We start from the raw sequence: 22,042 nt of genomic DNA on the forward strand, positions 1-22,042 counted from the left end.
ACATTCTCTTCCCTCAGGATCAACTCTGTGGGTAGGCAGGGACAGAGCTCTAGAGGAGGCAAAGATGGTGGGCTTGATGGTAGACTTGCTACAGAGAGAGGGCTTTCATCTCCATGCCCTCAGCTCAGTGTCCTTACCTGGCCACTTCGGACCACTGGCTTCCACTTCTTTCTTCTCACCATGTTCTTCCCTTTCTTGCTTCTCCTAAGCTTGGATTCTGGGGAAAGCAGCTCTTCCCTAGGCCTCCCTTCAGATTATCAGTTTGACTGGTGATTGATGCCTGGCAGATGTGCAGAATCTTTTGAGAACTTGAGGCTTTATCTGCTCTTTTGTTAGAAATAAGAGAAAGCTAGGAGGAAAATACAGGGCTACCACTAGTCAGGAATCCACAAACCAAAGGCAAGGGTTTTTGGTGACTCAGTTCACCCTAAGTTAACTTTCCTCAGAAGCAAGGCATTGGCCCACAATCTTCCAACTCTTGAGCCCCAGGGTCAGTTCTGACCTTGTTCCCATGTGAAAGTGAGGTTTAAGGACTTGGGCTCAATGCCACCTTAAGAATTCTGACCACGGCGCAAGGCTTCACCCTTCAGCAAGAATTCTCCAGCTTGGTGGGTCCTAACCATGGGAGATCCCACTGAGGAGAAAGAGCTAGGGGTATACCTGCTGGACTGTGGGGTGAGTGGCCTCAGTTCCAATGGGATCCCAGGCAGGGTTTTTTTCTTTCAGGAGCACTAAATTATCCTACTGGTTCAAAGAGCAAAGTCAGTTTGCCAGCAGATGCAGCAACCTGTGGCCGTGTGTTCCTGCTTACTGGCAAGGAGAGGACTCCCTCAGATTCTTCTCTAAGAAATTCCCTCCATCCTTTTTTCTAGCTAATAGGCTGCATAATTGGACGCCAAGGGACCAAAATCAATGAAATTCGGCAGATGTCTGGAGCACAGATCAAAATCGCCAACGCCACAGAAGGGTCATCGGAGCGCCAAATTACCATCACAGGAACCCCAGCTAACATCAGCCTTGCCCAGTACCTCATCAATGCCAGGTGAGCAGTGGTAACTGGAGCCTTGAGTATCGCCCCCTTGCCACTCCAGTCCTCTGGGCTGGCTCCTGCCAAAGGAAGGACAACCAAGCAATAAGATATGGTAGCACCAAGCATTCCATGGCTAAGAGATCCAGATTCAGGAGAGGCCCCCGTACTATAGGCAGGAAGAGAAGGCATCTTGAGACTTGAAACTTGACCATGTTCAAAGTAAGTGGAATGTCGGATCAGTCCTCTTGTCAATCAGTAGCTTCTCTACCATCATGAATAGCCACGAATGATAGGCCATGATTTAGAGATAACTGGTGCCATTTTTTAAATGGTAGTCATGATATCTAGTTTGCTTTCCTTCCCAGTCTTGAAATATTCCTTTCATTGAAACTTGATGTGGAAAGTTGTCTAGGCTAGGAGGAAGTCCCATTGCCTGGCTGGCATGTAATATGCGTTATTCCAATCAGCTTCCTGGAAGCTTAACACTCATTGGATCACTAGAAGCCAATCTGGTGGGCAGCTTCTCATTCTCCCACATTGCCTTCTCACTTCTAGACCTTGTTCTTCCTCTTCACCTAAGCAGCCTCCTGCAGCCAGTCCAGCTCTCCCAAATCCTTCCAGCTCTCTCAAGTCCTTCCAGCTCACTGGTTGACCATTTGAGTCACAAGTACACAGAGGGCAGGAAAGGTTTTGTCAGACAAAGTGATTCAGCCCTCTCCACCCCCTGCCCATAAATTGGCTGGCCTTAGCCCCATTTCTACAAAAATCAATCCTTTGCTTAAGCACAACACTCCCAACATATTGATTTCCCTCCTTATCTTAGGTGAGATTTTGCATTGTCACACACAAACATACACACACATCAGCATCGTGGAGCCAGAGATTCCCAAGTCACTCTAAACCCTGGATATATTTCAAGGATGAGGCTGACATCTTCATCCCAATGGATGTATCACAGGCTGTTGTTACCTAGGAGGAATATCCCGATGTGTGTGGCATAGCTGTCTTACTTGGCAATTGCTTCCCCAACGTGTAGCTTCCATTTCTTTGAGTCATTCCACTAAACACATTTTTCCAGGAAAAGTCTTTGTTCCTATACATGCAGCATTTTGATTTTCTATTAAAAAAAAAATACTAGAAAGTAGTCCACTAGAAAAGTTGAGTTAGAGGCTGCTCACCCAGGATGGATGTATGCCATGGAAAGCATGTCTATCTCCTCTTTCTCTGACACTATAGTGGCATGACCTTCTACTGAGAAATCTGTAAAATGCAAATAGTCCTGAATGAGGTGCTCAGGTGCTCATGGTGGCAGGGAGGTACAAAGCAGATCAATAACAGAGAGCAAGGGACTTATTCGCCCCATACTCCATTCTCCAGCAGCATTGTTTTCTGAACAGCTCAAAGGATCTTTAAAATTATGTCTTCACAAGGCTCTAAATGAGTCCCACACAGTTGATATGGCTGAGGAATGGGTTGTTCTGGGCAACTGAGTGTGGCCCTCCCTGTATTGCTTCTATTGAGGGAACCGGAATCCAAACAGATGCACAGTGCAACTGATTAAAGTGAAAATGGACTTTTTTTGGATAACTCAGCAGGCGTTTGGGATTCTTGAAGAACACGATTACTTTGTAGGCAAAAATGCTGGAATTTGGAGCTGCCTGTAGCATAATCCTTGCTTTAAGGCTGTTGAGCTACAGAGTTGATAGAACCTTTCAGGATTGACAGTGAATCATGAGCAAGACTCTTTGGAGGAACAGCTGTAATCATGTCTCTTTAAATAACCCTAGAAACAGGACAAGAGAGCCAGAAATGGAGGCTGATGGTTGGATCGGTTCAGCTGCAGTAAATAACTCTACTTCACCTTCTGCCACCAGAAGTCAAGTTTCTTAAACTTTTGTTATTTTAGAGTTGAAATGAATGTAAGCAACCATGTAGTCCCACCCATGCTTTTTATAGAGGCAATGCGTTTTTTAAAAAGGATTTTATTCCAGGTCATAAAGTGGCAGAGCCAAGATTAAGCCTAGATTCCCTGATTCCTGAGACTATCTGGCTTCTTAACCAAAATTGCCCTAGACCTCACCCCTTCTGTTATAGGACTGTTGTATGATATTATAGACAGGAAGAATGAGAGGTTAGTGGAGGGCACTGAGAAATGTAGGTTATGAAACTGTCATTAAAAGGAGAATCTGCTTCCATTTTTCTTCATTCACCCATACCCCATTAACACATCTTCATATGACAGCCAGCCTTGATCTTCCATCACAGACCACAAGCTTCTTGGACCTTGGAGTATGGATCTCTTATCAGTGGGATAAGAAACTCAAAAAGGAGCAGGTTTTGTTTTGGTCTCTTCTAGAGAAGTTCTTCTTCTGTCGATGTCTAGGAATCCTCTGTTCTGCCACCCCCTTCCCTCTGGGACCTCTCACTGAACACCCTTCCACCCCATCTGATAGCAGCCCTCTATCATGCTAACCTGAGATATCATCTAATGGGGGATTATGAAGTGGAGATAGTCCTAAGGCAGAAAGAGTCCTCGGGAGCTGCTTCGTGGTCTCAGGAGGCAACACAGCCAGGTTACAGCCCATATGCCCCACCGGTCTTTCTGGAGCTCCCTTGGAATTTGCCTCCTGTGAGTTCTCCCTGATGGTTCACTGAAGCCTGTTGTTGTCACTGTTCAGGTGTGGTAGATGCACATCCTGCCCTTTGTTGTGTGTGCAAGACACACAGGAGGAGCCAGTCAGGAAGAGAGTAGAAGATACACTATTCCAATTTGGCCTCATCCTTGTCTTTGTTCCTGGTCTAATAGTTGGGAAATGAGTAGCCATGTTAGCAGGGCAAAGGATGGCCCAAGTGTCCTGCCCGTATCCCCAGAACCTGTGTGGGTTTCCATTTCTAATCTCTTTCCTCTCCCTTTTCTCTTTGCCTTTGTCTATTCTAGGCTGACGTCTGAGGTCACTGGAATGGGCGCACTCTAATTTCTACCCATCATCCTCCATTCTGCATCACCCGACCCTCTTCAGCCAGTGGCACTCCACCCAGCTTGTACAATCTGTATATTGACTGTCCTCCCTTCCCCTCAACCTCTTTACTAACAGAAGCATATATTACCTATATCTCTCTCTGTATATTGCGTGCACACACACACACACACACACACACACATGCACATTTCTTTACTAGCTCCAGCCTCTGTCTCTGATGTCTCCTGAGCTCTTAATTGATGCTTCAGGTCTGTCCATGCTTTGGGTGCACGTGTGGTGTTGATTATTTTAAATACCTTCTGGGATGGTCCCAATTGTGCTGTTTCTAAAGAAAGCTTGTCCTTCAGTGTCAGCCTAGCTTAGATGTTCTAATGTTTGATTTGACATTTGGATGCCATGTCCACTAGAATATAATCAAATCCATCCTCTAGAGCTATGGTTGCTTTGCACTATGTCTTCACTCTCCAATATCCATTATGACTTCCCGTCCTTCACCTCCCTGCCACTCCACCCCTCCCCACCTTTGCTTGTCTTGGCTAACCTCCTACCCTCCAACCTATATCCTGAAGCCATGGCATGGCTTTTCCCTTGTTATTTTGGAAGTAGAATGTGTGGGGACCAGTGGAGACCTCCAGACATCTCCAATGGAGCCCATGCAGGAAGGGTCTTTTCCCAATGTGGCAGGGTCCAGACAAGCCATTGTAGTATTAATGAGAGCAAGGGGAGAAAGTCAGGTTTATTTTTTAATGGGGAAATTGTTTGCTGGGGCTGGGGAGGGGGGAAATGAAATGATATTAGGATCCACAGGGACTGCTGGGATCTTTCTCAAGACAATAACTTCTCAAGAACCTTTTCTTTGGATCCAGCTCAGGACGCTCCAGTCTCTGTGAGCCTGCTGTGTTTGCTGTTGTTTGTACTCAATAAATGTCTGTGCAGCTCTGTGACCAATGAGCCCTGACTTCTGTCTCTCTGTTCACTTCCCCTTCTCCCTCCCTCCTGGGGCTCCCTAGGTGAACTCATCATGCCACCCTTCCATGCCCTACCCCTGGTCACCATGGTTGGCCTGGGAATCTAAGGTTTATGAACAGAAACTATACAAATTTACTTTTGGTTCCATTTGAGGCAGAAACTACCCACCAAGAAATTGTTTAACCTTTTATTAAATTACTCCAAATGTCTCAAATGGAATCCTGCACATCCTCCATCTTTTCACCCTCACCCAATATGGGCCCATGGGAGAATCTTCTTACAAAGGCCCCCCATTTTCATAAAGCTTGTTTGTTGGGTCTAACAAGATCCACTAGTATTGAAGAACATGATTTGGTCATTTTTTTCAAGTTCACTCTCTTCCTTATTTCCCCTTTTTCAGTATTTAACCAAATATTGTTTTTTCCCTTTTGAAAAATAATGTTTTCCAAAAACAGTTTACATAAAATATGTTATTGTATGCTGAACTAACATGCTACAATGTAATGAAAACATGGCATTAGCTCAGTCTGGCAAAGCTTTGCCTGATGCCTCTCCTTTGATATCAATGAGTGCATCCTCCATATCAATGGATGTGTTAAATGAGATTGAGCCCTTGACTTGAGAGTTGGCACAAGTGAGTCACTCTCTCCCATTTCTTTTCCCTTCACTTCCTTGCCTCTCCTTCGCCCCTTTCTCCCTTTCCACTTCATCCCTCCATTTTCCCTCCATCCCTCCCCATACATTTCTTGTCCTTTTCTTGCTTTAGAAACCTTATTGTTCCCTGTGTTCATCATACTTCTCCTCCCCGACTCTTTGCAGTGTCCACCCAAGCCAGCTCACCCTTCTACAAATAGCTGTTTCCCTTTGCTTCCCACCAGCTCCTAGACAAGGGTCTCTCCCTTTAATTCCTAATTTCAAAATGCCCCCCAAGCACCTTCTGGGGACTTAGGTGGGAACCCCTCTACACATTTGCATCCCTAGAACATACCAGAGAAGGGATTCAGGTTTGCTTGGGGAGATTTGCTTGCCAACCAAACTGATTGGTAATTACTAATAAAATTCCTTCCATTCCTTCAACAAACATTTATTGAGCACCTTCAAAGACTTTTTTGTACTAGGGCTGGGGACAAGAGGGATCTGAAGTCTAGCAGAGAAAGTAAACTGTGGATACAGAGAGCTATGATATGGGCAGGAAAGAAAATGTGTAGTAGGAAAAGCATCCATTGTGATTTTCGTTCAACTGCTCAATTGATAAGTATTTATTAAGCATCTCCAGGGTAGCAGACTCTGGAGGAAGTATGGAGATACAAATACAATGGTGAAAAATTCCTACCCTCAGGGAGCTCGTATTCTATTAGGGGAGACAGGGGGCACATATTTAAGTATTTAGAGGGAAAAAAAACCATAAAAAGAATTAATGCAAATAAAACATAAGATGCAAAATGCAAAGTGGTTGGGGAGAAAGGGAAATAGCAGTAGAGGGGATCGGGAAAAGCTTCCTTGAGAAGGCAAATGCCTGAGCTTTGTCTTGAAAGATCCTGGAGGGTGGGAAAAGCCCAAAGGGGTTGGAGACAATGGGCCCTGCTTTTTCAATAAAAGGAAGAGTCCCAGGATCCTCTAATTGTCAGTAGTGTTGGCTGCATCCGTCCGACACATTCTACATACACTCAGGGTTCCTCCATGGTAGGCACTGGGCCAGCAAACACAAAACACCCCCAATTCTCCCACTCTCTGTGATTGTTCAAAACGTAGCTCAGCTCTATTTGCTCCTAAGGGAAGGGGATATTGATAGGCACTGGACCCGTGACTTCATTGGTATAGGGAACTCCCTGGAAAGAAAATCCCCTCCCCCAATTCAAGTCAACACCCTCTTCTCTGCCACTTCCAGTCTTAGTTGTCTGGGGCACACAGGCAGTAGCGGTCAAAGGCAGGACTAGAACCCACAACTTCCTGGCTCCCTGGCCAGCTCTCTATGCACCATGCCATGCTACCTCTTATGCCAAAGGGATGCAAGCCACAAACCCAGAAGTGCAGCTTCTGAGGAGGCCCAGAGGACTCCCTGGTCTACAACAGACCAACCTTGGTTGGTGTAGATAGGGTTTACCTAAGTTTTAAGGAAGCATTTGACAGTTAGAGAGATGGGTTAGAGAACAGTAGGCTGAGGCAGATGGAGACATGGTTGGAAGAATTCTTGACCCAACGCATCACCCTTGATGGAATGTGTTCATCAACGGTCAGCTTGGATGGTGGTCTGTAGTGGGATGCCCCAGGGATGTGCACGAGATCCTGTCGCTTTGACCTTTTCCTCCGCATCTTTGATACAGGCATAGACCTCGTGCTTCTATATGCTAATGGCACAAATCTGCGGGTGAGAGCTGACACATTGGGAGCCAGAATTAGCATTCAGAATATCTCATCAAGCTGAAAAGTCAGGCTAGATGTAATAAATGGATGTTAGTCAAGATAAATGATGAGTTTTATGCTGGGGCTCAAAGATGTGATGTAAGCTGGGAGAGCTTGGCTCAGCAGCGGACTGGGAAAGCCTGGGGCAGGCGAGAGTTGGTGCTTTGCAAGAGGACACAAACCCACAGTGGGTCAGGGTTGGACCTGGGAGCCAAAGAAGCTAAGAGGTGGGTGCCTTGAAGAAATGCCCCGGATTGAGGACTGGGGAGGCAGAAGGGTGCTCCATGTTTTCAGATATCAGAAGGGCTGGCCTGCTCTGCTTGGTTCCTGACCACAGAGGAAGGAAGGAGGGGGACAGTGTGCCTTGTCACAATCCCAACAGTGAAGATGTCCCGCCGTGGAACAGGCCACCCTGGGAGGGTGTGGACTCCACTCATCTTCAGAAGTCTTCTGCAAAGGATAGATAAGCCCTGTGGGCTCTGTTGTGGAGACCCTTCTTGCCCACATGGGGTTGGATTAGATGGCTTCTGAGGTCCTTCTGTCTCCAGTGTTCTGGAATTCCCATCTTCTCCCTTGTCACATTCAGCTCCTCCTCTTCCTCAGCCGCCTCACCATGACACTGAAGGGTCGCCGGGCTCGGTCCAGCTGCGTCCATCAGTGGAGTATCACCTATGGGGGTCCTCTGAAGCTAGCCAGGCTTCTGTGGGGCCCAGGGTGGTATGTGTGTTTGCTGTCCGAGGACCAGTGCAGCCATGCCCAGGAGCTCCTCACTAGAGCTCCTGAAATCCCATGAATTCTTGGCCAAGAGCCTCTTCAAATACCCTGTGCTGACTGGTTAGAGAGGCTGCAATTTGCGCCATCAGAGGGCACATAACTTGAACTGGCATTCAGCAGCAATGTAATCTTTTTCAGCTTGGAGCGTGACTCAAACATGATGGCTGGCTGGTGCCATTTTACATCAGTCATTGAACCATAAAATATTCCACTGTGGGAATGGACTGGGGTCATCTCCTCCCCTCCTCCCCATCATTTTCCAGAGGAGGAAAGGGAGGCAAGGAGGGGTCCTAGGATCAGCTCTAGAGCTGGGAAGGGTCTCAAAGACACAGTCCTCTCATTTTATGGATAGTGAAACTGGGGCCCATGGCCACACAAGTGGCTGAGATGGGATTTGGATCCAGGTGTCCTTACTCTAAATCCAGTGCACCTTCTGATGTACTAAGCTTCCTTCCTGCAGCTTGAGGCAGGAAAAGACCTCAGAGGCCATCTAACCACCCTCTGCTATACTACTAGTCAGGGTCTTCTCTGCTTCAGTTGCCTCACCTGTAAAATGAAAATTAGACTAAATGGTCTCCACGGTCCCTCTGAGCTCTGAATCTATGATTTTCTGATCTCTTGATAGCTGTTACCAGGCAAAGGACTCTGCTCCTTTGCAGTGGGCCCAAAGAAGGCAGGAAGCAACCCCCCTCCCTTTCACAGACTCACAGAATCTCCGAGTTAGACAGAAGGCCACTTGGTGTGACCTGCACCTGCGGAGGAAACGCCTCTGTGGACTCTACTGCAAGGGGCTGGCCAGCCTCCACGGTCAGAATTCCAGCTACAGGCCATTCCTGCCCACTCCGATACCATTACCTACACATAGAGGAAACTCCTCTTTAGGCTGAGACAAAATCCTCCCCCTGCAGAGTCCTCCCCTCTCCCGCACTGCCTCAGCTCTGCCTCAGCGCCAACCAGAAGGAGGCTCGTTGTCTTCCATGTGACAGTCTTCTTAGATGTGGCTTTTCTCCAGGCTGAGAATCCTCCGTTCCCTCCATCAGTCCCCTCCCTGGCATGTCTCCTCCTTCTATGCTAGGTGCCTGCAGGTGTTCAACGAGGAAAGCAGGTAGTGCCCAGAAGGGACGTGATCTGCAGATACGGCTGCTCCTGGCAGAGTGTAGCCTCCACCATCACTTCCCTCCATCCTCACGCTCAACTCCACACCTCTCCTAATGCTGCCTAGTATAGCCTCTGCTGTGGTGGCTGCCATGGTACTCTGTGGAGTCCCACCGAGCTTGTGGCCCACTAAAACTCCCAGATCCTTTTTCAGGTAAACCCTTGTCTAAACATGGCTGCCCAGTCTCATCTCACCAAGCATGTGAAACAAGATGAAATGAGTCTTTCGGTCCCTGAGCATTCCAAAGGACAACAATCACATAATCTGCTAGTGAGGATGAGGATGATTTTGTGTCTGAGGGCAGCCAGCAGCCAGATCCGGTTCTGAGGTTGAATCCTGCCTCTCCCTTTCTTCTCCCACCGAGATGCCCCACAATGCCCCACTTGCTTTTCCTAGTCTCCATGGTGGTCAGCCAAGGCCCCTACTCTTATTCCACCTTAAGCAGGAGGATGGCATTGCTTTGCAGGGAGCCCAGAGGCCTGGGAAGCCTCACCCCACCCTCCTTGGTCCACATTCACCCGTGTGACCTTGAGAATCAGGAGAGAACACTGTGCCCCAGTGAGCAAAGCCCCCCTGGGTCTGAATGGCCGAAGATGACTGGAGGCTCAGGAAGGACTGAGTTCTCTTTTAGGAAGCCATCCTAGAATCATGGACCCAGAGCTGAAGGACACCTTGGACACCATCTAGTCCTTCACATTACGGAAGAGGAAAGTGAGGCCCAGGGTGCCATACGTGCTAAGTGGGAGAGCCGAGATTCGAATTCAGCTCTTCTCACTCCTGGTCAGCCCTCTCTTCTCCCAGGGCAGCAGCTTTTTAAAGTCCAGTACAACTCAAGCAATCCTGCAAAGGCCTCCGGAGCTCAAAAAGTCAACACAGCCCAGATGCACAATGTGCAGCTAAGGGAAGGGCTTCTTGAGGGGGCAGACGGCCCTGGTGACTGACTTAATGGACATTGGAGAGGGAGGGATTCCGGCATCACAGTGGACATCGATGAGCCTCCAGACTGACCCTTCAGGAAGGGGAATGGCTCAGTAGGTGAGAGGTTAGACTTCCCTGACCTCTTGGTCACTCATGTCTGTAGGGCTATACTCTCAACCTCATATGGTCTTAGGGCTGGAAGGAACATCTCAGACATCACGTATCCTCAGCACTTTTGGTGAGGGTTTCAATGCTCCAGTCTGCCATCTGAGGTTGGAAGGTCTTTCTTTTATGTGTCAGAAGGGAAGTGGGGTGAGGCTCTCCTAAAATCCCCCCTACTTTTATCCCCTTGACTTGCCAAATGAGCAAATGACCCAAAGGTAGGAGGGAAAGCAAACCCCAAAAGATCTTTCCATGCTAGAATGTTGGGTTGAATTCAGTAAGATGAAATTTAACCAAGATAAACAAAAAGTCTCATGCTGGGGTTGAGAAAGTCAACTTCATAGGGACAAGGTGGGAGAAAGGGGTAGATAACAGCTCATCTGAAAAAGACCTGAGGATTCCGATGGACCACAAGCCCAGCCTGAGAAACCAGCCTAATGAAGCAGTTCAAAAAGTGTGTGGGATCATAGCCCCCAGGAAGAGGACTCCCACTGTCTTCTGCCCAGTCAGACCCCCACCCCCACCCTGAGACTTGTACTCAGTTCTAGGTGCCAGAGATTTGAAAGGGCATCGAGAACCTTAGAGAATGTCCAGGCGGGGTCACCAGCAGGGCTGTGATCAGAGCCTGCCTTGCATGACTCACTTGCTCCTTGATGAGGAGGAGGATTTGAATGAGGTTCGCTTGGGCACTTTTCTGCTCTCAAGAAATGACCTTTTGGAAGCAGCTTCTCCCAGAGAGCCGGTTCCCTCTTCCAAATCAGCCTCCATGTCCCTGGAGCAAAGCTGCTGACGTGCACGTTCTAAGAACAGCGCGATGGCCTCAGCTGCTTGGGAGAACATCTGTCCTCCCAGAGGATGCGGGTTTGTCTGGCTGGGCCATAAACCTCTCTGCGTTTACAGGGGGGGCCTGCCTGCTGGAGCTTGGTGACGTTCTGTGGGGAAAGGCATGGATCTGGAGGTCTGCGACGTCTTTGTTCCCCTTTAAGGACCCCGGGACCACAGAAGGCAAACTGTCCAGGACCTCCAGGCCGTGGAGCTAGCCCCTTCATTTTACAAATGAGGAAACTCAGGCCCCCAGAGGTAAAGTAACTTCATATAGCTGGGAAGTGTCAGAGGCAGGATTGAAACCCAGGCTTTCTAGAGTCCGAGTCCAGAAGACGGCTTTCTTTTAGGGTGACTTACCCACTCTTAGTCACAGCCTTGTTCCCATCTGCTGGCAGCAAACTTCTGAGGATTTCTTCCCATTCTTTTTACCTTAATTTATTTAATGGTGCACGGTGGTCTTTTCATTTCCATGACATCACTCTTGTTTCCTCATGGCTCACTCTCTCCAGTAGAACCCTTGCTCAGAAGAAATGGGGGGGGGGGGTGTCTACCAGTGCGTCTGGCAAACCCAGTCAGTGACTGGCCACCTCTGAAAAAGGAGCCTTTTCTGCATTGGCCACCCCCGGGCTCAGCTCACGGCACTGGGGTGCTCTGGCTGGCCCAACTTGTCAGGAACAGTAGATGCGCTTCCTCTGCAGGCAGATGTGGGGCCCTGGCAAGGCAGCTTGGGCTGCATCTGGTGACGGCATGCCCCAGGGTCCTGCCCACCAGCATTCAGTCCTGGTGCATGGTGGCAAGCTCTGGCCAATGCTGGCCTCCCCTCCAGAACAGGTGGGGCCGGGCCTGGGGTCTGGTTATTTAGACATGAGATTCAGGGTGTACTTCCACACCTCGGTGCCTGTGGGCACCACACTGAGACCCAGGGCAGCCCTGAGTGCGTCTCCACCAGGGTTTTCTAGCTGCTTCTGGATGAGGCGGGTCAGAAAGAGGGTGGTTTGGGTGCCAGGTCACCTGGTCAGTTTGGGGGAGGATGTCAGTGGACATGAGGTGGGAAGGGCGACTTCACTGGCTGCGGGAACAGATTCTGTAGGACATTCAAGGCTCTTGTTGACCTTGAGGAAGGAGAAACGTGAGCTCCAGGCCTTCTGGAAATGACTACACAGCCTGTTCTCTGTTCCCAGCCAGTGTAGACACACCATGAACACCTCTCTTAGGACCAATGTCTCAAGTGCATTGTGACTCTTCCCAGGGTCCTGAGAGGTCGTGGAGGAAGAGGAGTGGGAATAGGAGCAGCAGAATGACTCCCACTTCTTTAGCATTTTAAGGGCTGCAGAGCTTTGACGTGAGACTGGAAGCTTCTTGAGGGCAGGGCTCATCTTTTGCCTCTTTGGGTATCTTTAGAGTTCAGTGCAGCACCTGGCATGTGACAGGTGCTCAGTAAGTGTTCAGTGACTGTTTATTGGCTGACTGACTACATCTTTTGCCTCTTTTGAGCTTCACAATAACTCTGGGAGGTAGGTGTTATTACCCCCATTTTACAGATGAGAAACTGAGGATGAGAGAGGAAGTGACTTGCCCAGGGTCACACTGTGTGTCTGAGGTAGGATTCGAACTCGGGTCTTTCTGACTCTAAGTCTAATGTCTTTCCACTGTCCCAAGCTGCCTCTACAATCCAATGTCCTCAGGAAATTGAGGCTGGAGGGAGGAAGTCATTTCCCCAAGGTACACATGATAAGTATGTAGCAAAGCAGGATTTGAACCCAAGTCCCTCGGCTCCGTACCCAGTGTTCTTAACACTACGCTAGGCTGCCTGATCATGCAAGAAGCATCGTTGTAGTGACGATCCAGGCTGTCCCCCTGCTTCTACTGACTTCATCCTCTATGTGTGGTGGCAGGGATGGTGAAAGGAGTCCCAAGGCAAGGCACTGACCCGTCCTTTCTTGGCATTGGGATGATTTGATTGCTATTCCCAGAGTGAAGGTGGGAGAAGGAGATGGCAGCAGAGGAGGAACTCTGGGCTCCCTGCCAGGCATGAGACGACCAGGGAGCAGGTAGGTCCGAAACAGGCTAGAAGTGGTAAGATGTCCAGTGTTAAGGATGGAGCCGTTGGGGAGCCAGGCCAGAGGTGAGAATGGGAACCTTAGTGGTGGGAAAACGCCTCTGTAATGGTCTGGTGGGTCCACATGCCATGCCTTCAGTAGGCTTTACCACCCTAAAAAATGCCACCTGGCATGAGTTCGCATCTGGGGGACCTTCTTTCTGGCAATGACCTCCTTGGGCCATCCACTCAGCACAACGGCCCTCCGTCGCAGGATGGGGTCGATTTGGCTATTTGCTCTGAATTAATTCCGAGTTGCTTTCCGGAAGGAGTGGACCACGTCGGCTCCACAGACGATGCGTTGGCGTGCTGGTCTCTCCCCAAACCTCTGGCACATTAATAACGACACTAATAGCAATAATAATAACAATGATGACGATGAACATTTACACAGCGCTTACTTGGGCGGGGTGCTACGCTGCATGCTGGATAGTTACCTCATTTGGCCTTCACAACAACCCTGAAGGTGGGGGCTATTATTACCCCCCACTTTACAGGTGAAGAAACTGAGGCCGACTGAGGTGAAGTGACTTGCTCAGGGACCCCCAGTGAGTGAGTGTCTGAGACTGGATTTGAACTCAGGCCTGGTGCTCTGTGGCGTCCCTCAGCTGCCTGCTGGCTGTCCCCATATTTTGTCAGACAGATGGTTCTGGGTTTTCTTTTGTCCATAGCTGCAGAGGTGGGGTAGGTTTGGAGTTTAATCATTTGGGGGGGGGGTTCCCCTTCTATTTTCTGAAGGAAAAAAGAGAGAGAGAACCCCATTCCTTGTGTGACTTGATGCAGCTCTCTCACTGTGGGAGAGCATCACACACTTTGTCTACTCATTCTGTTTCAGAAGGCAGAGGAAAAGCTAGGCAGCATGGTGTCCTGGAAAGAGCTGGGTTCGAATCCTGTCACTTGTAAGCGACTTCACTGCCACAGGTCTCAGTTTCCCCATCTGTAAAATGGAGTTAATAATACCTTCTGGACCTGCCTCATGGGGGGGGTGGGGAGTGGGGGGTGGTGAGGATTATGAAGTGATGTGTGAACAGCACTTTGCAAACCTTCCAATGCTGTGTTCGTATAAGCCATTAATATGAGACAATGTGATCTTACCCACCAGCCTGTGGTGGTTGGAGACTCAACTGCGGTGGGGATACACACAACCACAGAAACCTAGCTTTTCCGTGATACGGTGAAAAGCTTGTCTACACTCATTGGCTGGGGATCAGAGGGCCTTGACTCTCTGTGTGGCCGGCTGCCTTTGGGACCGTGGACGAGTCAATCGGCCTCTGTGGCCTCAGTTTCCCCCTATGTAAAATGAGGAGGTCAGAATAACTATCCCTTCCAGCTTGAAGTCTGTGACTCTGTGCTAAAGACCCTTATCAGGTGCTTATGGGCTTCAGACCCCAGGTCTAGGCGCCATTGGTGTACGCAGAAAAAACCAGTGGAGCCCCGCCCGTCAAACAGCCCAACCCGTTAAGGAGCTCCCCTTTCCCAGAGGAATGCAACTTGTCTAACCCCAACCCTAACCCTCACGTACTTAAAGTTCGGGTAATTGGAGGAGGGAGACGCCCCCCAGCCCTCCCCGGGCTGCCTTCAGTGGCCTGCAGGCCTGGCCCAGGATGAAGGGAGGAGCTCTGAGCCTGGTGCCTCTGTGATGATTGGGGGCGGGGAAGACAATGGACAAAAGGAGGGCAGAGACGGGGCCCCACCCTCAGCTCCCTTCCCCTCCGGGTGTTGTCTCTCCTCTCTTACGAGAGCAGATTGGCCCGCGTGCTTCCCACGGCCCTTTCTGGTGCTAACATTCCTAAGTGCAGAAGGATGTCTGTCTATACCTGGTTTCAAAAGCAACCCAAAGAAACATGAGATTCCCTTCCCTCAGCAGCCCCCGCCACTCCCATAACCAACCAGAAATTAGAGGAAGCCTTCCTTGGCATTTTAGCTGAATGGACCAGAGGATCAAAGATTTAAGATTAGAAGTGATCTTGGACGTCAGGGAGTTCAAGCCTTCCTTTTTACAGGTGAGGAAACTTAGGCCGAGGGTTAAGTGACTTGCCCAGGGTCACACAGCTGGTAAATGGCAGAGGGAAGGACGTAAGTCCGGGTGCTCCAAATGGACACAATGACAATATTTTTCTCCAGTGCAAGGCATCCTGGTCTTGTCCATAGATTCTGATTAGACGCTTCCAGACACCTGTTCTGAACCCAGTACTTCATTGTGTTGTGCGCGTGGTGGCGGCTTTTGGCCCCGTGTGGGCGAGGCAGAGTGAGGGGCTTGGGGAGAACCTAACTAAAGCGATCTCCTTCATTGGACTGCAAGGACCCCTGACCCTCTGCAGCCCCCCTTGGGAGGTGAGGAGGGATGTGATGACTGGAGCCAGCCCTTCCTCTTCCTCGGCTAACATTCCCATACCCTCAGGACTGTCTCTTTGTCCTCTTTCTACCCTGTCACTGCCCCTGGAAAAGAGAAAAAAGAAATGAGGTTCCTGATGTGCCACGGCCTCCCAGCTGGCCAGCTGCCCTGGAACACTCCAGGCTCTTCTATGGGTCCCTCCCGGGCAGACCAGGATTAAAGGGAGAGACGGCCTAAGGACAAGTGGATGTCCTCCCCCAGGGCCTCTCCCCTGATGCTGGAGCTCACAGGCTCCTGCAGCTGGAAGGAGCCTCAGAAGCCAAGCCCAACCTCCTGATTTGACAGAGGAAGAAACCGAGGTCCAAAGGAATGAAGAGTCCGGCCAAAAGTCACCCGGCCAACCAGACATGGAATTCAAGCCCAAGGCCTTTGCATTCATATTGTCACTCTACCGCGTGAGATAAAGACCGAAGAGGTGCGGTGCCTGTCCTGAGGAGGTGACTTTGACAAGTAGAGTGTGTGCAGGTTAAACGTTCTGACTCCCGTGGGGCTCACAGTGGACAGGGGCCTGATGCTCTCTTCCTGGCTCTGCCCGTCCAGGCTCTGGGGCTGTCTTCCGTGGGACTTTGCAGAGCCGAGAATTGTCCAGAGCCTGAGTCAGCCTGGAGGATGGGTCTGGGAGGTCTGCTAAGACCCAGCATCCTTTCAGGATCATGGTGAAGACAGAGGAGCCAAAGCTCATTCACTGCGGCCTGGGACAGCCAGAGGGGACGAGGTGTGAATGGTCTATAAAAGCCCCCTGCACGTGAGGCAGAGCAGGTGTGAGCTCTGACCTCCTTCCCAGCCTCACAATACCCTCCACCCGGAGCTGGGAAGGAAGGCTCATAAGAAAAAGCCTGGCTTAAGCTGGGTGCCAAGCCCTCTGTCCTAAGCCCTGGGAAGCTGGGCAGTGTCTGACCTCAGAAACTTCCCAGGCTATGAGGGGGAGACAGCACCCAGAGGAGGGTCCAGCTGCAGGGCAGAAGGAAGGCCCCAAGGTCCAGAGGCCCCCGAAGTGAAGCAGATGGGCAGGCCTCTTCTTGGGTGTCATCTCCATTTCTGACGTTGAATCCTTTGATAATGCCCAGGCCTTTGGTGGAGGGGACACCCTGCTCCTGGTCTTTTATCAATGTGGTTGCCAAAGAGGCAGGCAATGAGTGGCCAAGCCTCATCTCCATGGGGCCAGCTGGAAGGGTCAGCCTTGCCAGGCTGCTGTCTGCTAGGCCAGCCTGGTCTGTCTCTGCCAGGGTCCAAGGAGGAGGTAGTTCGGTTCACTTGGCACATGCTGCCCCCTGGCTGGCTGTCCCTCAGGGGTCATGCTGCTTTTGCTAGCCTGACTTCCCTGCCCTGCTGATGGTCAGCAGTCAGGGTTTAGGAGAGGGGTGGGCCCCTTCTCCCCCAAGGGCAGAGTCCTGGCCACTGGAGCCTGGGTGGCAGCAAGTCTGGCGATCTGGGGCACTGATCTTCCTGGGACTTGGACATTACACTTGGGTAGTGCAAGCTATGCCACTCCCCTTTGATGGGCAGAGGAAATGGAGGCCCCAAGACGTCGGCTCACTCTGAGTCACGTAGATAGTTCAGACTTGGAAGTTCACCCGTGGATCATTAGTTTTAAAAGACACTTGTCCCCACCAATGTACAGGTAAGGAAACTGAGGCTGGAGGGAAAGCCAACTGAAAAATGGCTGTTCCCAGCCAACCAGCTGTTTAGTAGCACAGGAACTGGGGTCATGGAGTCTCGAAAGCTCATGGTCTCCCTTCACTTGATGCCCGAAGGCCCAGTTTCCAGAAGCAATACATCCGCCTCTGAGCCCAAACTAAACTGCTGTGGAATAGGGTGAGGATGCAGAGAGTGGGCAGAGGCTGAAAGGCTTGGGGAGACGTTTTAGTGGGAAGAGGGAAGGACTCATTGCCATGGCAAAAATAAAATAAAAACATGAAATTATTTCCCACTCCCGCCCATCTTGCTGTATTCTGCAAACGCAGGCATAATTAGCTTTTTTTGGCAAGGAGAGCCGAGCAGAGGCCCAGGCCACACACAAGCGGGGGCCTAGTGGGATTTCCTCTACTTCACTCTCTGAGCCTTGCTGTGTTCTTCTCCTTGTCCAGTGTCAGCAGCAGGGAGGAGCCCCATGGTGGCATATCACGCCCAGCAGAAACACCTCACCTGAGGCTGAGGAATTGCAGGCCAGGCGGTCTTTCCAGAGGGCCACTGCAGGATTCCAGAGCCCGAGAGATGATGGGGCCTCGGCCTAGCAGGTCTCTCTATTCAGCTCGACCCTGAGGTCCCCAAGTAGACACAGGCAGCCCAGCATCCAGGATGCAAACGGTCCCTCTGGCTCAGACTGGAAGTCATGAGTTGGAAGTTCTGGGTGCACGGATCACAGCCAAGAACATGGGCAAGGTCAGATGTGGGGATGTTTGCATGAAGGTGGCACTGGTAACAAGCCCACCTCAGTCTAGGAGGCCCCCCTCAGACTGCGGGGTCTTTGGCAATTTGGGGGCCGGAGCAGCCACTTCCAGAAGTCACTTCACTAGTCACCATTCACTAGAGCAGAGTGGGGATACGGAGGCCCAAGCCCCTTGCCTTTCCCCGTCTCTGACTTAGAGCTGGAAGAGGCCTCGGGGGCCAATCAAAGCCAACCCTTATAGGACAGATGAGAAGATGGAGGCTCGTGGTCACACCAGTAGTGTCAGAGGCAGGATTTGAATCCGGGGTACCAACGATGGCATACTCAGGGCCTTCGCCACGGAGAAGGAAGAAAGTCTGAGAGCCCACTGAGCTCCTGCAGGCAGGGGCTCTGCTGAGGCTGGCCGGAGCCTTGGAGTCAGAGGACCCGAGTTCATATCCTACGACTGCTGCCACTGTGACCATGGACAAAGCATTATAGCCTCTCCCATCCCCTGAGGTCACTGCAGGAGCTGTCCACTAGGTGTCGCTGTTTCCCCACATTTTCACCGTCTTTCTGGAGTCCAGGCAAATTCCAGAGCCCTGACACACAGCTGGAGTGGGAGTGTGGGAGTGTGTGTGTGTGTGTGCGCGCGCGCGCGCGCACGCGCACACACTCGACCATGCACCCTCCCCCACCTCCCCGGGCCTTGGGGAGCCCACACTCTCATTTCTCCTCCTTCTAGTGCAAGACAGTCTCCTCTTCCTCCACAGGATTTAAAAGACCTTTCAGAATTTCTGCAAAGCCAACGCCCAGCCAAGCTTCCTTGGATATGGAAGCCCAGGCAAGGCCCAGGGCCGTTCTCGCTCCTGAAGGTGGCCTTCTAGCCCCTGTGCACTTTGCTGGCCAGCTGCTCTTGGCCCAGGTGGTAAACAGGGGTGCATTTCTGGAAAGTCATGTCTATCGCTCTGAGCCGGGTCTCCACCTGGCAGCTGGTACCTCAGCTGTCTGTGTGGTACAGAAGAAGGTGCCAGGGCCCCTGAGGGTTGGTCAGCAGCTGGCATGGGGCCAAGAGAGGGGCAGCACACATCCTCAAGTACTAACGGTTCTCCTAAGAATCATAAACGGGTCTGAAAGGGACCCCCAGCTCACTGCCTGTTGGAGTAAATGTGTCTCTGGAGGGAGCCTTAAACAGGACATTGTAAAAGCTTCTTTGAAACACTTGATGAGGAAGAGAAATTGAGAATTAAATTTGGTATGATCTGAGTACCTACACTGTTATTTGAAGACTGATGGGGCCCCTCCCTCCTCCCCCCCCACACTGCCCCAAAGGTTGTTGTCCTCCATGGAGGAGAAAACCTGAGGGGAAACTGCAGCTCTGCCCCTCCCTGGCTGTGGAACCTTGGGTGAGTCACTGCCCATCTCTGATCCTCAGGCTCCCCATCTGCAGCCCAGGGACAACAGCACTGGCACAATTGAGCCTATGGAACTGATTGTTGGGAGGAAATCAGTTTCGTACATCATAAAGCATTTGATAAATATCACCTATTCATAAGCATAGCGTACAGGAAAGTGGTACGAGAGGATTGTTGCTTTGTGAAAAACAGGATCAGATGGAGCATTTATCAGAACTTACCAGATGCCGATCATTTGCTAAGTTCTGGAGATACAGATATAAAGATATTCTTGCCCTCAAAGAGTTTACATTCCTTTCCAAATCTTTTTTTAAAAGATTTTTTAAATTTTAATTTAGTTTTCAATTTTTTAAAATTCTAAAAAGCCTATAAAATTAAAATTAAATATAAAAAATTCTGTCAAAAATTTAAAAATAAGCACCAAATCAAATGAGCATTTAACATATACAGAGTTGAACAGAAAAAGAGTTTTACACGTGATGCATATGGCACAACAAATAACTTTTCTGGAGGCAGCCTTTCCTTTAAAGCACAGAACTGATTCCACTCGCAACTTGCGAAGTTTTTCTGTTCGTCATGACTCCTTCTGTACTACATTCTGCTTGCCTCTCTGCGTCTTTGAAATGCTCGAGGATCTTCTTTTCTTTCTTTTCTTTTTGCAACACTATCCCCGCTCCCCTTCCCTCCCCTTTCCCCCTTCTCAAATCAAAAAAAGATGAGCAAAACCCTTACAACACATGTAGGAAAGCAAGCCAAATTCCTACCTTGGCTAAGTCCGACATGTCCATCTTCTCTGCATCTTCAGCCTCTCTTTGTCAGCAGGTGAATCATTAGTCCTCTGGAAATGGGATTGGCCATTGCATTTCTGAGAGTTCCTAAGTGTCTCCAAGTTGTTTGTCCTCCATTAGATTCTGCTCCCTTTACTCCGCATCAGTTTATACAAGTCTTCTAAGGTTTCTCTGAAACTGTCCCTTTTGTGATTTCTTATGGCACAAGCCAAACAGGAGGTATTTGAAGCTGGAGGTAATAGGGATCTCTAGGAGTTTGTTGAGTGGTGAGGGAAGGCAGGTGTTGTGTGACATGGTGAGACCTATGCTTTGGCAGAAGGATGGGCTGGAGGGAAGAGAGGCTCGAGGCAGGGAGAACGACAAGCAGGATATTGCAATGGTCTGGGTAGAAGGTGATAAGGAACTGTACCATGGCTGGGCAAGGAAGGAAGCTGTGAGAAATGGCGTGAAGGAGAGTCGATGGGGCGTGGCCATGGATTAGATGTGAGGGTAAGAGAGAGGATGACAGCTGGGCTGTGAGCCTGGGCGACTGGGAGGAGAGTCGAAGGAAAATCCAGAAAGCAGACATGTTTGGGTGGAAAGATGATCCTGCTTTGGACACGTTGAGTTTAGGATGCCTCTTGAGATGTCCAAGGCAGTTAGAGACACGAGCCTGGAGGTCACCAGAGAGGCTAGGGCCGGGCAAGTAGATCTGAGAATCACCAGCATCAAGATGGTAGCTGAATCTATGAGAGGTGATGGGCTCACCAAGGGAAAGAGTCTATACCCTTCAGAAAGAAGAGAGCCCAGGACAGAACCTTGGGGGACACCCTTGGTTAATGGGCATGGCCTAGAAGATCGATCCAAAGAGACTGAAAAGGAATGGTGAGGCAGGAAGAAGAAGGATCAGGAGAGAAAATGTCACCAAATCTCAAGAGAAGAGAGCAGGACGGAGATGGTCGGTGATCAATGCCAAAGGCTGCGGAGAGGAAGCGAAGATGGGGACTGAGCAAAGGCCATTCGATCGGGCAGTCATGAGACCGTGGGCAACTCTGCCAGAGCAGTCTTGTTTGAACGATGATGCTGGAGAGCTCAGAAGAGAGGCAGTAGGGGCTCCAGATGTAAGCAGCTTTCTCAAGTTCAGCCCCCAAGGGAGGAGAGACGGGAAGGACAGAAAGATGTTTGAATTAAATGTGGTCTTTCTGGCTGCTGATAGCTTCTGTCTCTTCCTTCGAAAATCTTCTTGCCTGACACACAGCAAGTGCTTAATAAATGCTTATTGACTGACTGACTAGCTGGTCATATACTGTGTGTCCCGAAAGTCTTAGTGTGACTTGAAACTATTAACACCTTATCTTGGATCAGAGAAACTTGATGCAAAGATTATTCCCCAAAACTTATTCACTTCCCTTCTAATTTTAGTACCATTGGTTTTGCCTTTGCAAAACATTTTTTTTAAATGTGTATAGTTAAAATTATCCATTTTATCTTCTATGACCTTCATTCCTTGTCTGATCAAGAACTCCTCCCCTCTCCATAGTTATGAAATATGTTTTCTTCCTTGTCCCTCTAATATGTTGGTGACGTTTTCCTTCATAGTTAAGTCTTTTTTTTTTAATCTTTGGTGAGGCAATTAGGGTTAAGTGACTTGCCCCAGGGTCACACAGCTAAGTAAGCGTCAAGGGTCTGACATATCTAAGTCTTGAATCCATATGGAGCATGGTATGAGATGGTGGTCCTCACCTAATTCCTTCCAGACTTCTTTTCAGTTTCCCCAGATG

General features: G+C 49.8%; 1 protein-coding gene across 19 annotated transcripts in view; it reads left to right on the forward strand.

Moving 5' to 3' along the window:
- Positions 1 to 22,042, forward strand: part of PCBP3 (poly(rC) binding protein 3) — a 376,369-nt gene that overhangs the window by 346,821 nt on the left and 7,506 nt on the right. For 10 of the 19 annotated variants that reach the window (XM_020973415.2, XM_020973418.2, XM_020973424.2 and 7 more), the window contains one exon: positions 873 to 1,042. The exons of 2 other annotated variants lie outside the window; for them this stretch is intronic. In XM_020973415.2, the coding sequence (XP_020829074.1) occupies positions 873 to 1,042 (170 nt within the window). Of the gene's footprint in view, positions 1 to 872; positions 1,043 to 3,968; positions 4,963 to 22,042 lie in introns of those variants that run through there. 7 more of the 19 variants (XM_020973419.2, XM_020973421.2, XM_020973422.2 and 4 more) reach the window with 2 other exon arrangements.

The sequence above is a fragment of the Phascolarctos cinereus genome, unplaced genomic scaffold (genome assembly GCF_003287225.1).
Source record: "Phascolarctos cinereus isolate Bilbo 61053 unplaced genomic scaffold, phaCin_HiC Scaffold_5;HRSCAF=322, whole genome shotgun sequence".
Taxonomy (NCBI): Eukaryota; Metazoa; Chordata; class Mammalia; order Diprotodontia; family Phascolarctidae; genus Phascolarctos; species Phascolarctos cinereus.